This window comes from Lontra canadensis, unplaced genomic scaffold, assembly GCF_010015895.1.
Source record: "Lontra canadensis isolate GAN:19392208 unplaced genomic scaffold, GSC_riverotter_1.0 scaffold187, whole genome shotgun sequence".
Taxonomy (NCBI): domain Eukaryota; kingdom Metazoa; phylum Chordata; class Mammalia; order Carnivora; family Mustelidae; genus Lontra; species Lontra canadensis.
The window spans coordinates 57,111-74,037 of NW_022631181.1; the positions used below are offsets into that span (position 1 = coordinate 57,111).

The following is a 16,927-nucleotide window of genomic DNA, read 5'->3' on the forward strand; positions in this document are numbered from 1 at the left end:
TCAGTATGGGTTATACAGACTCCATCGTATTCTCTGAAAATGTTATTTGTTCCACTTCCTTATTTTCTTACTTGTTTTCGGTTGAACTTTCTGTGATGTGTTTCATTCACATGAAGTCTAGGTTCAGACTTCCTCTTGGAATGTGTATTCTTTACTCATTAGGTGATAGGGAGCAAAGGAAAACTGCTTCTCCATTGCTGCGCTAATGACTGTCTTGCCCTTCTGCAGAATTTCGTGCATATTTCAGAACATTTTCTCTTCCATTGTATCATTTTCGTTGTTGTCTCAAATGCCTAATCTACAGAGACTTGAGTCACTTCCTTCCTGTTTTGAATATAATTAGGCTACCTTGAAATGTTGTGTGAACTTGAGCAGCTAGGAATTTGTGCTGCCTTTTCTGCAGAGCCCCAGTCAAGAGAGTTGCCTCTTTCTCGAAGGGGTCCCTTTAAAGATTCTGATGACTGCTGAGGCCTTCTCCCCAGAAAATGCACATGTAGTCACTCTTTCATCCAGAATTCAGTTTCTTAATGGGGTCACAGACATTTCTGAGGTCCATTTGTGGTGTTCCTGGGGAGGAACTCCCCATTGTGGAGTCCGGGGAAGAAGCCCCAGCATAAAATAGTTTACCTTTAGGCAACGGTTTCACCCAGCCTCATTCATATGAACTCGATTTTGATTTTGCTGTGCTGTGAATGTTCTAATATTTTTTCCATGGACTGTGATCCATGATGTTAAAGTGATGAATTGAGGACCTTGCTTAATGTGTATTAAATCCTTGTTGTCTTACTCCTATTTAATTTTCTCCAGGAACACTGTGAATCCTCTGAATGATATGTGAAAACAAAAGCTATGCTTCAAAATAGTCTTTTTATTTTTTTTAAGTATCTGTACCAAACTACAAAAAGCGGTGCTCTTTTTTTTTTTTTCTTTAAGATTTTATTTTTTTATTTGACAGAGATCACAAGGAGGCAGAGAAGCAGGCAGAGATTGGGAGAGGAAGCAGGCTCCCCGCTGAGCAGAGAGCCCGATGTGGGGCTGGATCCCAGGACCCTGGGATCATGACCTGAGCCGAAGGCAGAGGCTTAACCCACTGAGCAACCCAGGCGCCCCCAAAAAAACGGTGTTCTTATGTATCTTTGTAGGGATCTTTGGTCTTGACAGTTTCAGTCTTTGCATTTCAGAATAGTATAGTAGTACTGACAGAATTATACTTCATTGATTTATTTTGGTTTTGTTTTATTTCACGGCAAACCTTTTACCATGATCACATCTTAGCAAATATTTTTTTTAAATGGCAACATTAATGAATCTCTTTTTAATGAATCTCTTTTTAATGAATCTAGTTCATTTTAAAGGTTTTGTTTTATTATATTTTGAGAGAGAGCACAAGTGTGCACCCGTGCACACTCCTACACATGCACAGAGAGGGGCAGAGGGAAGGAGACTCCCAGGTAGACTCTGTGCTCAGTGTGGAGCCTGATCTCACGACCCTGAGATCATGACCTGAGCCGAAATCAGGAGTTGCTCCCTAAGCCGACTGAGCCACCCAGGTGCCCCCAATCTAGTTCATTTTAAATAGTTTGTTCTCTGAGCTCAACTATCTGAAAACTCCATTTCAGATTTTTCACTGTAATAATAGTGTTCACCTGAAACAGTTGAAGTCTTAAGTATTGACAATCAAAACTTTTTCCAGTTGTCAAGAATTTCAGCGCCTCTTGAAAATACCTGAATGGTACTTCAAAAATAATTTGTAAAAGTTGTAACAGCTGACATTACTGAGTACTTACTATATGCAGAGAACTTTACCCTTTATATGCCCCCTACTCTGAGGTATGCTCTTATTTCCATTCGACCCATGGTGAGGATGCTCAAAAAAATAACTTATCTGAGATCATTAGAAGTGGCAGAGTTGCGGTTCCAACCCTGGACTGCTTGTCTCCAGAGCCACCCTCGCAGCCACCACACCCTGTGACTCCCAGGATTTGTCTCTGATTTCATAATATGGTTGGAAAGGATTTGAATAAACTCTTAAAAATGGCAAAGATGGTGTACATGCATTTTAGAGATTTCTGTGGACATTGAAGAATTTCTAAATATAACTCTTAGACCAGGCAGCTTGAGTGGCACCTTTTGTCACCCCATTGTGAGTCTGACAAAATGTAGAAAGTCTGTTTTTGTCTCGGGTTTCTAAGTGTATGTGTTCAGTTTACTTGCCCCGTGTGGATTATTCTCACTCCTTACCAAGTGCGAATTATTCCTCATCTCAAAGGATGTCTGCTGAAGCTCCATGGGACTTCATGGGAAAAAAGTATTGTACACGCACCAAAAATGTTACTCATTTTTATTTTACACCTTTGCCCCTTTAAAGCAGCTGTTATTCCAGCTTCTGTTCTTTCAGAGCAGTTGCAAGGTGGGACTCAGCAGCTTATTTGAAACGACTAATGAATGTCATAGAATATTTTCTAGCAGAGAAGGCCAGGTTCCTCAGTGTGTCCTGCGAGCCACCACAGCCACCCAGTGTTACTGTGTTGCTTGCAGCTTTCTGCCAGGCCTTGAGCCATGCACAGGTATGGCAGTAGATCAGGGTAGCAGTCTCTTCAGCATTTAGTTCAGATAACAGTCTGGATTATTCATTGACATGGCTGTGTTATCTTGCTGTTTGTGGAGGTTGGTTTGAAATGACTCATCCGTCCTCTCCCAGTTTGCTTCTCTTATGTTGAATGAAGGAGCAGGTAATCTGAGACAGTAGATCACATTAGGGCTACAGACTGTGACCCTACTCCAGAAAGGAGACAACTGCTTATTTAGGGCTTCAGCACATGTGTTTAATCTCAACCAGTGTGGTACCCAGTCAGCCAAGAAAGGTGGTATCATCAGACAGGCTCACCAGCTCGGCATGTTGACTAGCATCATAAGACAACAGAAATGTCTTGTTTTTCTGGAAAACCAAACCTCAATCGTCGTTGGCCATCTGGCAGTATAGCAGCCACCTGGTATCCTCGACACTGAGATGTCATTCTTCTTTCCAGATCCTTCCTGGGCATCAGTAAATAGGGGAACTTTTATATGTGACGAGTGCTGCAGTGTCCATCGGAGCCTAGGGCGCCACATCTCACAAGTAAGGCATCTTAAACACACACCGTGGCCTCCCACGTTGCTGCAGGTAAACAGTAAGAATTCTCATGGTTTGTAATTTGAGCTTGTAGGGTTCATGGTTTTAGCAACTAAATTCCCCTACTACACTTAAATCTTACAAAAATGTTTGAATCGTAACTGAATAGAGGTGCTGTGCCTATTAGTGCTATATGTGAGAACTGAATTCCTCATTTGGATTTTTTTTCCCCTTCTAAGAAATAAATTTTGTCTCAAAAACTCAATTATAGATAGAAAACTACTTGTTAAAATTTCCTGGTAACATTTCACTGCTGACTTTCTGGACTGTCACCAGAAATTGTTTTCAAATGGTCCATCTTTTTCGTATACCACAATAAATGTTTCTGAAAGCTGCAGTCTCGGGAAATTTTCCTTACGTTTCCTGCTTTGAAGCATGGACTGAGACTCCTCAGAAATCTCTGAAACATCTGATCTAAATCTTCTCGAAATTCTTGTTACAATTTAGACACCAAATTGGGTTGACATGTTTCGATAGAATGCCTGACACCCTGGTAAGTGTCAAGTGAGCTCTTTGTTATCTTTGGGGCTGGATGTCATGTCACCTGTACTTCTATTTTGGGGTGCGCATTCTTCAAGTCCTATTTGGAAGTCAGAATTAAGCATGTGTTTCGCCTTCATTTGTCTTGAGTACATATTTTACTAAATCTGTGGCAGCTGCTCAACATACCCCTTAAACTTGTCTGTGTAAACCAACAGAGCGGAATAAGTGGGTTTGGGTCTCCAATGTGACACTGTCTCCACCAATGCAAAAAAAACCAGATGGGGCCGTGTCAGGAGTCATGCTTTGAAATGAAATTGGAAAGTATGATTTATCAATAACTCGTGCTTAGAAGTTTCTAACAGCTCCTTCTCATGTGAAAGCGGGTGTTTATTGCTCTCAGGTGTTTGTTTACAGATTTCACTATAGGGCCGGAAGAAAGTCCAGAGATGAGTAGTTTAAAATGCCAGGCTTGACCCTAAAAGAACAATTCCGGGGCGCCTGGGTGGCTCAGTTGGTTAAGCAACTGCCTTCAGCTCAGTTCACGATCCCAGAGTCCCGGGATCGAGTCCCGCATCGGGCTCCCAGCTCCACGGGGAGTCTGCTTCTCCCTCTGACCTTCTCACCTCTCATGCTGTCTCTCACTGTCTCTCTCTCAAATAAATAAAATCTTAAAAAAAAAAAAAAAAACACAATTCCGAAAGGATGGCACATGGAACCACCAGTGGTACTCAAGACAAATGTAGGTAATACTCAAATATTTATTTTAATGGTTGCATTAGTTTAATGTTTATAGGAAAACTTTCGCACACCAAGCCATAATTGCTAGTAAAAGTTTTTTAAAAATTAGTGGATTAAAGGAAAATCTTAGGCAGAAGGTCTAGACAGTACGTGGGTTGTTAAGAATCTTAAAAACTGTATTTGAATGATCACTGCTCCAAGTGTCAAAGTGCTCTTCATAATATGTAAGAACAATTTAATCAGACGTGTTTAGGTACTTGGCCATCCTCCTGGTCAGACCTGAATCCTGCATATAGGGGTCATCCTTCTCTTTCTGGAATCAGAAAGCAATGATTTGTAGGACATCCCCGTCATGCTGATGTTTGCAGTAGGGCTTGGTTTTCCCAGTTCAGTCACTACAATTTCCAGTGAATATTTGTGAAAAGACATTAAAATATGATTTTATACTGCTTGGTTTTAGATGGTTGAAACCTTGTATAATAATGGTGCTAATTCTATATGGGAGCATTCTTTGCTGGACCCTGCCTCTATTATGAGCGGAAGACGTAAAGCTAATCCACAGGATAAAGTACAGTGAGTGGAATGTTTATCAATACTTTTATTTCTTCATAACCCCTGGGGCCCACTAAAAGGAGTGCAGCTACTTTGGACCAGCCTCCACCAAGGGCGGCACAGGAGGTGATTACACTCCAGTTGTGCACGGAGCTCTTTGCTATTAGAAATGGAGAACAGGGCCCCACACAGAACCATCTTTTTTGCATGGTTGCACAGCACGAGTCAGTAGCTTCTCCAGTTTGAAACTAAAGCTTGGAGGCTGTTAATGTAATCAGACTTAAGCTTAGGTGCTCAGACAAGAGGCAGTCAGACCAGAGATGTAGGTTCTGGACTCCAGTCTGCCTGATGCCTCTCCCTGTACGATGGGATGTAACAGCTGCTTCCTCACAAGGCTGCTAGGTCAATTAAGAAAATTACAAAGAAAAAAAAAGAGGCTCTGAAAAGCAAATACTCTGCAATCCTGGCCATTAGAATGACTAATTGACATTTTGAGGCTTCAGGTCTTAAACTCCTGCTGGAACTTACTTCACTATTGTTCCTTTTCTTCTCAAGTAGGGGATGCGGGTCACTTCCTCTTCCTTTTACAGCCTAAAGAATGGGGAATGTTACATCTGAGCTTCGAGTGAGCTGTTTTTTTTCCCCCCCCCCTGCAAACCAGCCCTAATAAAGCGGAATTCATCAGAGCCAAGTATCAGATGTTAGCATTCGTACATCGCTTGCCTTGCCGGGATGATGACAGCGTGACTGCCAAAGACCTTAGCAAGGTGGGTCATACCTTTTAAAATCCCTAAAATTGCTGGATGAGATGTTATATTGTTTTGTTTGGAAAAAAACTTAAAGAGGGGGTGCCTGGGTCACTCAGTCGTTGAGCATCTGCCTTCAGCTCAGGTCGTGATCCCAGGGTCCTGAGGTCGAGCAGTGTGTTAGGCTCTTGCTCAGGGGGAAGCCTGTTTCTCCCTCTCCTACTCCCCCTGATTGTGTTTCCTCTCTCGCTGTCTCTCTGTCAAATAAATGAATAAAATCTAAAAAAAAAAAAAAACTAAACTAAACTAAATAAAACAGGAAAAATAAGAAAGCAAAAAACTTAAAGAGGAGGAAAAGAAAAAACAAAAAACTTTCTGTACTCTAAATAATTAATAACAGCCCTTTTTGCAGTTGGTTTCATCTTTAATTTTAGTTCAAGTGGCAGCCATTAATGTTAGTGGAAGTACAAGGGCAAAGAGGAAAAATAAGTATGTATCTAGAAAATGATTTGCATTTTTCATATATGTTTTAAAATTATACTTCTGTAAGTTTTTTGTTTAACTTTGAAGTAGGAACCATCCTTGAGTTTGTTTCTAGAAGGGACTAGAAAGTTTGAGGGACTTCTTTAGTTTTCTGGACTGCATACTGAGTAGGATCTTCAGGAAGCAGGATGACTCAAAGCTGTAGTGCTTGGGATTCTTTATTATACTTGTAAAATGAGTAGATGGCTTTCTTTATGTGGGCCTTCACATGTTTTTCAGAAATGCCGTGAGAAATATGCATTTTTTTTTCAAAGCACTGCTCTTAGGAAACGTTCACACAGAGTGTGGGTGCTCACAATCAGAATATTTATAATTGTTACTTTCGCTTATTAATAAGGCTTGGCATGGGTTTTTTACCATAACTTAAAAATGTTAAATACATTAATTTTAAAAATAAGGTGTGGCTATAGATGCTGGAGTAGATTTCTGCGTTCTTACAATAAGGGTTATTGCATTTTGGACAATTCTAGGTTAGACCTGAAGGAAAGCAGCTCATCTTCTGCATATGTAAAAGCTTTTATGCAGTGGTACAGAATTTGGTATACTCAGGCCCATTTCCCACCCAGAAAGACTTGAAATATTATATACAAGGCCAAGAATGGTGTTGTAGGGAGGGTGTGCTATAAGGCAGAATCCTGTAGCTTACACAGTATAGGAAATGCAGCCCTAACATCCTAGGTTCAGTAGAAAAAGCAAATAATAATGATGTTTATAATGACAGCAGCAGTAGTCTTTGAGCATTTCCTGTGTAACAGGCTCCATGCTAAGCACTCTGTTATATCGTCAACTCCTAACCCTGTGAATACATGGCATTTTTATCACCATTTTAGAGCTGAGAAAACTGAGGTTCAGAATGCTTAAAGAACTCCCACAAGGTCACGTATCTTGAACAATTTATGGTTTGAATTTCAAGTCTTTGAGACTGCAGAGCCGTGTTCACCCTTCTTCTCCTACCACTTCTCACTTCAGGTCTGGTTGTGCCACCTAGACAAATCATGCTTCTGGGCAGATCGGCCCTCCCAGCCCTCATTCCCTTCTCAGTAAAGTAGGCATGGCCCCTCTTTAGATCCCCGGGGTAGTTGTGAGCAGCAAGGGAGAAGTGCTGCTTCCACCTTACTGAGCTAAATAAAGATTAATTATTACTAATATAATGCATATTAAAATGATCTGCCAGCTGCTCTGGTATACCAGTCTTTATACTTGTAACAAAAATTTTTTTGGTTTGTGTTTTTTAGCAACTCCACTCAAGTGTGAGAACGGGGAATCTCGAAACCTGTTTGAGGCTGTTATCTTTAGGAGCACAAGCCAACTTCTTTCACCCTGTGAGAAAAGCATGAATTGATTCAGATATTAAATTGAAACTAAGTGGGTTGTGTTTGTGTGGCCTTTGGTTTTATTTAATTTGCTTGTTTGTCTACTTTTTGTTAATATTTCTCAGGAAAAAGGAAACACCCCACTCCACGTCGCCTCCAAAGCAGGGCAGATTTTACAGGCGGAATTATTGGCAGTATATGGAGCAGACCCAGGCACACAGGATTCTAGTGGAAAAACTCCTGTGGATTATGCGAGGTGAGAGACCTAGATTCTTGTCACTGCCTTGATTAGGGATTATTTATGTTGGGTATGATTCATTGCTAGATGGCTAAATCGTGGATGATTAACATTTAACCCCTTTAAGTTAAGGATTTACATCCTGCCATTTTGCAGATGAAGACATTTCAGATACATATGAGCTCAGAGCCTGGCAAAGTCAGAGGAGGTAGAACCATTAACGAGTGTGCTTCGCTTCCAGTGTTTCACATGACTTCTAACGCAGTGGTGTTTGAGCCATAGGCAGGTATCAAGAATTGCAAAACCCACTCCTCAGTTTCTTAATACATTTAGTCATTGCTTGAACTTAAAAACAGATCTGTGCAGATAGGTAAGTGATTAAACAAGTAATAGTAAAATGTTAATTGTAGGTTTTAGGTAGCAGACGTCTGGGTGCTTGCCATAAAATCCTTTTCAGTTTCTTCTTGGTTTAAAAACTTTGTAAAATGCTGGAAAAATTAATACGTAAGTTAGTCTTGAATATCATTTAAGATGGTTCATCTTTCCTTCTTTTTCCAAATTAACTTTTTAACAACTGCAAAGCGCTCTATTCTGTTCTGCAGAAGATAAAATGGGTAAAATGCCAAAACTGTGCCATCCCAGAATTTCTTCTTCTTCTCTCATGGAGGAGATGATTCATAAATGCACAAAAGAGTTAAATGAAACAAGATAATATGGAATTAATTGCCAGAATCGGTAACAGGTCTTAAAAGGCATATGTAAGTTTTCTTCCTTGTGGCCTAGGTCAGTAAGAAACTTCTTTAGTTGGTCTTTGAAAAATGGGTTGGATTTGGGTATGTGAAGGAGGGGCTAAAGCATTCCAAGTGAAAAAGAAAGGCATGATTTAAGTTCAGGAGGGAGAGAGAAAAAAAGAGGAGGGATGCCTGGGTGGCTCGGTAGTTGAGCCTTTGCCTTCGGCTCAGGTCATGATCTCGGGGTTCTGGGATCAAGCCCCGCATCGGTCTCTGCTCAGCAGGGAGCCTGCTTTCCCCCTCTCTCTCTGCCTGCCTCTCTGCCTACTTGTGATCTCTCTCTCTCTCTGTCAAATAAACAAAATCTTAAAAAAAAAAATGAGGAAAAAATATACATATCTCAGAAATCAAACGTGGTAGATCGAAGGAACGTCCTATAGTGTCTTGAATGGTGGGAAGAGAAAGTGGCAGAAACTAGACTTCGGCGTTTAAGGGAAGAGAGCCCTCAGTACATGGTATTTATTATCACTTACCTTGTAGTTTCCTCGTGTGCCTTGCATATGTAATAGTTTCTCAGTGTAATAATTTATGTATATGCCTGGTTACTAAACAGATTTCAAGCAGCTTAAGCATTCACTTCGTGAATGAAGAAAGGCAGATCTTGTGTTTTCTGTTAGGCAAAGTAAGGTTTTAGGAGGTAAAAGTAGCTATGAGTGGGAGCTGTGCATTCTGTTGGTCTGTCTCTCCCTGAATTACAAACCTTAAAGTGGATACTAAACTCTCACCCAGAATCAGACTGGCTGCATCAGGAGCCTCTAGGGGAAAAACCTTCTTCAAAATACTGATGTTCACACTCTTCCCATCCGTGCTGATGCGGAATTCCCAAGGTTGGGGCCTAGATTTCTATATGTTTTTTAAAAACACTTCAGTTAATTTTTGAGAACCTCTACTCTAGACCATTTATTAGTTTTATTTTCTACCTCATTAGATGAAGTTATTCTTTATCGCTCCCTTAGTCTTTAATTTCTTTATTAAGTATTCTGTTCTGTAAATTAATAAAGGAAGGGGGTAGTTCAGATTGTGAAAACAGTTTATAAAGGTGGGAATCAAAGTAGACCTTGACAGTTTACCTCACACAAAAGGTTGATTATTCTGAGAAGTCACATTTGGTAAATTGCTCAGGTGTCTTAGAAGACATCTCTGTACTTTTTTATTCTAGAGCCAGTGGCTGGTGAGGAATATAAATGGTACTTTGTTTTCTCTTGGTAGGCAAGGAGGGCACCATGAGCTGGCAGAACGCCTTGTAGAAATACAATATGAGCTGACTGACAGACTAGCCTTCTATCTCTGTGGCAGGAGACCAGGTGAGTGAAAGGACAGCAGTCTCTCTACACCTTCAGTCAGGTAACTAACCTCTGGAAAAACAAGTTGGAACACTGTTACCCAAGATCTCTGCTTCAACATATCCTTAAGAAAATTGCAAATAAGGATTTTTATTTGAAATAACTATAACATACTCAGTTATATATGAAAGGTATAGTCAGTCAAAACTCCTGGAATTTTGGTTTTTAAGACTTTAGCTCCAGAGGTGTAACTATTTTAAGAACCAAAGAGCATAATTGAATGTGCACTATAGTTCTTGTGCATAATGGGACTAAGAATGAAAGAGCAGAGCAATAACTTACGTAGTTATTTGAAGAATTCTCCTATCAAAGGAATGGAAGAGAGTCCAAAAATGAACTTTGCCAAGTTTATTTATGAAGTAGAACTGGAGTCGGCAAACTGTGGTCTGTGGGCCAAATCTAGCCTGTCACCGGTTTAAAGTTTTGGTGCAAGATAGCCATGTCCATTCATTTACATATCGTCTGGCTGTTTCATGCTACTGTCACAGAACTGAGTAGATTGAGGGCTGCCTGGCTAACTTAGTAGAGTAGGTGACTCTTAATCTTGGGGTCATGAGTTTGAGCCCCACATTGAGTGCAGAGCTTACAGAAAGAAAGAAAGAAGGAAAGGAAAGAAAAGAGTAGATTGAGTAGTTGCAACAAAGACCATATGGCTACAAAGCAAAAAATATTTACTGTCTGGACCTTTACAGAAAGTTTGCCAATCCCTGATTAGAATATCCACATACACCTGCACAATGGTTCCCTAACCTGGTTGTATGATGGAGTTAATAACTTGGTTGTATGATGGAGTTAAGAGCCTCTGGTGTGGTTCCCAGGGAGATGGGGTAAGCACACTCCACCCTTTCTTTCCTGCTAACTACAATTTAAAACCCTGGACCAGAAGCATGGAGTAGCTATCTAAGGACTCTGGATGGTGGTTTAGGGAGCTCAAAATACCATCGAGCTGGTGGTGAGTGTCCTGTTTATTTTACTTCTGATATGGCCTTTGTGATAGCCTGAAATCTGGAACTGTATAACAGGTGCAAAGAAGCCTTCTCTCTCTGGTCTATGGAGCAGTAAATCAGATCTTATGGGACAGAGAATTAGGGGGTTCCCCTGGGTTTTTTTTCTCCTTCTTCCTTTTTCCCCACTCTAGCCCCTAGGCAGTCATGTGGCTGCAGCAATGGCAGCACAGCTGCCTAAATCTCTAACCAAAAGTGTGAGGAGAATCCTAACTGCATTTTTTTTTTTTCTATTCTCTCATCACTTGGCCAGGAGGCAGAGCCTAACCTGGTCAGTTGCCTGCTAAAATTCTTCTATGGAGAATATTAATGTTCTCCATAGAATTTAAAGAAGACTCAGCGTTTCACAACATCATACACAAAATGTCTGGGATATCAACTGTAATTACTTGACATAGGAAGAACCAGGAAAATTCCGAAGACTTGCAGGGGAAAAGATAGTCAACAAATGCCAACCCCGGATGACACAGATGTTGTAATTAATCAGACAAAGATTAAAGCAGATAGCAACATCATGCGTTAAGAAGTAAGGGTGAATGTTCTTGAAGCAAATAGAAATATAGCAGGTCTCAGCAGAGAAACTGACCCAGATAGAAATGCTGAACTGAAAAATACAATAATGAAAATTTTAAAACTCACTGGATGGGCTTAATAGCAGACTGGAGATGACAGAAAAGAGTCAGTGAATTGAAATAGATCACTAGAAATTACCCAGTTTGAGCAACAGGGAGAAGAAAGAGTGGGAGGAAAAAGAAACTGAACACAGAGCCCAGGGACCTATGTGACAATATCAGAAGGTCGTATTTGTATCCTCAGACTCCGAGAAAGAGATCCAAAAGCCTCTTGCAGAAAAAATATTTGAAGAAACATGGTTTCAAAACTCTAAATTTGGCAAAAGACGTAGACTTCAGATTTAAGAAACTCAGAGATTCCCAAACAGGATAAACTCAATAAAATCCTCCCTCAGACACATGAAAATCAAACTGCTGAAAACCCAAAGACCAAAAAAAAATTGAAAGCAGCCAAGGGGAAGAAAAATGACAACATATGAAAAGACAGTTTGAATGGCTGTGGTTTTTAACTGCAAAGAGTCGAGATGAAAAAGTAGAACAATTTTTTAAAGTCCTGAAAGGAAAAAACTATCAATTCGTAATTCCTCTTCCAATGAAAATAACCTTCAGGAATGAAGGCAAAATAAAGACATTTTAAGATGAAGAGAACTAGTTGCTCTAACAGAAATGTGAAAGAAAGTTCTTTGGGTAAAAGGGAAATGATACCAAAGGGAATCTGGAACTTCAGAAGTGAAAGAAAAGCAACTGAAATGATAAATACCTGGACAGATATAATAGACTGTTTTCCTCCTAAGATCTTTGAGATATGCATGGCAGTTTAATGCTTGTCTGGTGGGGTGTTCAGCATATGTCAGTGTGATACATTGATAAGGACGACATAAAAGGGGAGCAGGTAAAAGAAGTATGGAGGTGAGGATTTTACATTCTTCTTAAGTTGACAAAATAGTCTAGACTAAAAGATTATGTATACTGTAATGCATAGTACAACCATTAAAAACAGTCTACACAATGGAAGGTGGTCAAAACCTCTAGAGATAAAATGAGATGTTAAAAATTACGCAAATAACAAAAGAGACTTCAAAACATTCCAGAAAAGAGAAAAAAGGAGAGAAAGAGGAACAAAAACCTGAGGCCCAAACAGAAACTAAACAAAAATTCTAGACTTAAATCCAAACATATTAATAATTACATTAAATGTTATGTTAATGACATAAATGTACCAAATAAAAAGCAGAGATTGTCAGAATGGATTTAAAATTAAAAATGAGCTCTAATAACTATATGCTCTCTATAAGAAACCTACTTTAAATATAATGATAGAAGTTAGTTAAAAACAGAAAGGTATAAAAAGATATATCCTGGGAACACAGTAAAAGAAAGCTAAAGAGTTTATGTTAATACCAAACACAGTAGGGACACCTGGGTGGCTCAGTCAGTTAAGCATCTGCCTTCAGCTTGGGTCGTGGTCGCAGGGTCCTGGGATCGGGTCCCATGTCGGGCTCCCTGCTGCTCCACCTGCTTGTGCATTCACTTTCTCTCTCTGACAGATAAATAAATAAAATCTTAAAAAAAAAAAAAAAAACAAAGAACAAAGTAGACTTTCAGGGCAAAGAAAATTAGCAGGGATAGAGATAACAGTTTTCCAAGGAGATGTAACAATTCTAAATGTGTACACACCTAGCAACAGGGTTTCAAAATATATGAAGCAAATTTTGATAGAACTAAAAGGAGAAAAGGTCAAATCCCCAATTCTGGGATATTCAGCAGTCTTCATGTAGTAGTAGATGGAACTGGTAGATGGGAATCAGCAAGGATACGGGGCACTTGTCTGGTGCAGTTGGTAAAGCATGTGACTCTTAATCTCAGGGTCATGAGTTCAAGCTTCACAGTAGGGATGGAGACCACTTAAAAAAAAAACAAATAAAATGAAATTTAAAAGAAGAAAATCAGCAAAGATAGCAAACTGAAACCAAACCATCAGCCAACTGCATGTAGTTGACATTTGTCGTGTGTTCTATCCAACATTGTCAGAATACACACTCCTTTCAAGTACATGTTGAACATTAACCGATTAGACCATATCCTGGGTTATAAAACAAAGCTTAACCAATCTAAAAGAATTAAGATCTTAAAGAGTATATTCTCTGACCATAATGGAACTAAGGTACTAAAAAGTAGTAAAACTGTAACTGGAAAATTCCCAAATGTTTGGAAATTAACACAGTTCTAAATAATCCATGGGTCTAAGAGGAAATCTCAAGGAAAATTAGAAAATATTTTCAGATGAATGAATTATGAGATGCAGCTAAAGCAATTCTTAGAGGAAATTTTATAGTATTAAATTCTTACATTAGAACACAAGAAAGCCCTCAAATCCTCCAGCTAAGGTTACGCTATAAGAAACTATGAGTTTAAAGAAAAAAAAAAAGAAAAGAAACTATGAGTTTCTTACTGCTTACTCATCCAAAATGATGAGTAAAATAAACCCCAAGTAAGCAGAAGGTAGGAAATAACAAAGATAAGAGCAGGAATCAATGAAATCGCAAAAGGAAAACAGTAGAGAGAAATCAGTGAAACCAAATGCTGATTTTTGGGGGAAAAAAAAAAAAAAGAAACAAATAAATGTCTAGCCATATTATAAATAATACAATGCACACAAATTAGACAACTTAGATAAAATGAACCAGTTCCTTGAAAGCCACAAACTACCGGCCACCTACCCAAGAAGAAAGAGGTAAATGCATAATCTTAAATTTTAAAGAATTTTAATTTGTACTTTAAAACATTCCATTAAAGAAAACCCCAACCCACATGACTTCACTGGTAAGTACTGTGAACAAGTTGAAGTGATATTGCCATGTAGCAATTCAACAGATAGGTTTTTTGTTTTGTTTTGTTTTGTTTTGTTTTGTTTTTAAAGATATTTCTTTATTTATTCCACAGAGATCACAAGTAGGCAGAGAGGCAGGCAGGAAGCAGGCTCCCCGCTGTGCGGAGAGCCAGATTCGAGACTCAGTCCCAGGACCCTGAAATTACGTCCTGAGCCGAAGGTGGAGGATTAACCCACTGAGCCACCCAGGCGCCCCATCAACAGATAGGTTTTATGACTCATGTGATTTGCTAGCTTTGCAATTATGATTCTTAGTGGACATTTTTAATGGTTAGGAATTCACACTCCAAGTTTTGCACATAAAATGAGACTATTCTACCAAACATTTGAAGAAGAAATAACATCAGTTCTACATGATATTTAGAAAAGAAAAAGGCAGGGAACATTCTGAACTCATTTTGTGAGCACAAAAAAAAAAAAAAAAAGCCCTCGTGAACATAAGACACCAAAATCCTCAACAAAATGTTAACAGATTGAGTCCATATATATATATATAATATATATATTTTTTATATAAATATAAAATAACCAAGTACGGTTTCTAGATGCCAAAACTAATTAAATATTTGAAAATCGATATGATTTATCATATTAACAGAATAGGAGAAGAAAACCATCGATCTTATCAGTTGATGCAGAAGAAGAATTTAATAAAATTCAATATTCCTTCGTGATAAGAAAAAACAAACTTGGAATAGAAGGGACTTCTTTAAGCGGATAAAGAGTTATCTGTAGAGGGATGACTGGGTGGCTCAGTCAGTTAAGCATTTGCCTTTGGCTCAGTTCATGATCGCAGGGTTCTGGGATTGAGCCCTGCACCGGGGGTGGGGTGGCTGGTTCTTGCTCAGCAGGGAGCCGCCTTCTCTCCCTCCCTCTGCCTGCCACTCTCCTTGCTTGTGCTCTCTCCCCCTCTCTCTGACAAATAAAATCTTAAAAAAAAAAAAAAAATCTGTAGAAACCCACAGCTAACATCATCTTCAATGATGAAAGATTGAATGCTTTTGCTCAAATATCAGAAACAAGGCCAGGACGTCCACCCCACCATTCCTATTCAACATGACACTGGAAATCCCCCAATGCCATAAGGCAAGAAGAATATAAGGCATACAGATTGAAATGGAAGAGATACAACTGGTCATAAATAAGATGGTTTCTATGTAGAAAATCCCAAGGAATCTACAATAACGTTCTTAGAACAAATAAGTGAGTTTAGCATGGTTGCAGAATATAAGGGAAATAGGGGCGCCTGGGTGGCTCAGTGGGTTAAGCCTCTGCCTTCGGCTCAGGTCATGGTCTCAGGGTCCTGGGATCGAGCCCCGCATCGGGCTCTCTGCTCAGCGGGGAGCCTGCTTCCCTTCCTCTCTCTCTCTGCCTGCCTCTCTGCGTACTTGTGATCTCTCTCTGTCAAATAAATAAAATCTTTAAAAAAAAAAAAAAGAATATAAGAGAAATAATGAAAAATCAATCATATTTCTATATATTAGCAGTGAACAATTAGAAACAAGCTAGAAAAACAATACCATTTATAATAGCTCCAAATTAGAAGCTTAGGTATAAATCCGACAAAATATTCATGGGCTCTGCATGCTGAAAACTACCAAATGCTGCTGAAAGAAATCAAGGAAGACCTGAATCAGTGGAGAGAGAACTGCGTTTATGAGTTAGAATAGTAATGTGTCAATTCTCCACAAATTGATTTGTAAAATTAATGCAATTCAAGGATTTTCTTGTGGACATAGATGTGCCAATTCTGAAATTTACACAGAAAAGCAGAGGAACTAGAATGGGACCATTTTTGCAAAAGAAGAATGTGGGCAGAATCATACCTCCCAATTTTAACTTGTGCTGTAAAGCTCTGCTGAACTCAAGACCGTGGTTATGGAGGAGAGACAGACATACAAGTCAGTTAAACAGTAGAGAGAATCCAGAAATAGACCCACACAAATATTTTCAGTCGATTTTTTGAGAATTGCAAAGACAGTTCAGCGGACGAAGAACAGTCTTTTAAGTATATGGTGGTCTAACAACTGGACATCTATATGCAGATATAAAAACTTCAGTACCTTCCACCTGGCATAAAGGCTGTAACTCAAAATGGATCGTAGATCTAAATGTAAAACCTAAAAGTATAAAACTTCTAAAGAAAACAGAAGAAAATCTTTATGATCTTGGATTACGTAAAATGTTTACATGTAACTCCAAAAGCACAACCCATGAAAGAAAATATGGGTAAATTGGACTTCATAAAAACTGAAAGCTTTTGCTCTGCAAAGGCTACAGTTAAGAAAGAATGAAAAGACAGTCCACAGACTGGGAGAAAATATTAGGAAATCACGTGTCTAACAGAAGACTTGGGTCCAGAATATTTATACCTAAATATATAAATCTCAACAGTAAGAAAACAAACAACCCAGTACAAACTGGGCAAAGACCATATTCAGATGCCAGATAAGCACATGAAGTTGAGATGCTCAGCATCATTGGCCATTAAGGGAAATGCAGATTAAAAGCACAGGACACCACTATACACCTATTAGAATGA

The 16,927-nt window shown here is 39.1% G+C and overlaps 1 protein-coding gene across 17 annotated transcripts in view; it reads left to right on the forward strand.

Moving 5' to 3' along the window:
* The window catches only part of GIT2 (GIT ArfGAP 2), a 47,932-nt gene that overhangs the window by 1,519 nt on the left and 29,486 nt on the right, over positions 1–16,927 (forward strand). For 16 of the 17 annotated variants that reach the window (XR_004381385.1, XM_032847388.1, XM_032847389.1 and 13 more), the window contains 6 exons: positions 3,030–3,163; positions 4,854–4,966; positions 5,607–5,712; positions 7,470–7,556; positions 7,673–7,803; positions 9,786–9,880. Coding sequence is in view for 16 of the 17 variants with exons in the window: in XM_032847388.1 (XP_032703279.1) it covers positions 3,030–3,163; positions 4,854–4,966; positions 5,607–5,712; positions 7,470–7,556; positions 7,673–7,803; positions 9,786–9,880 (666 nt within the window). In the remaining variant the exon portion in view is untranslated. Of the gene's footprint in view, positions 1–3,029; positions 3,164–4,349; positions 4,395–4,853; positions 4,967–5,606; positions 5,713–7,469; positions 7,557–7,672; positions 7,804–9,785; positions 9,881–16,927 lie in introns of those variants that run through there. The other variant, XM_032847380.1, reaches the window with a different exon arrangement.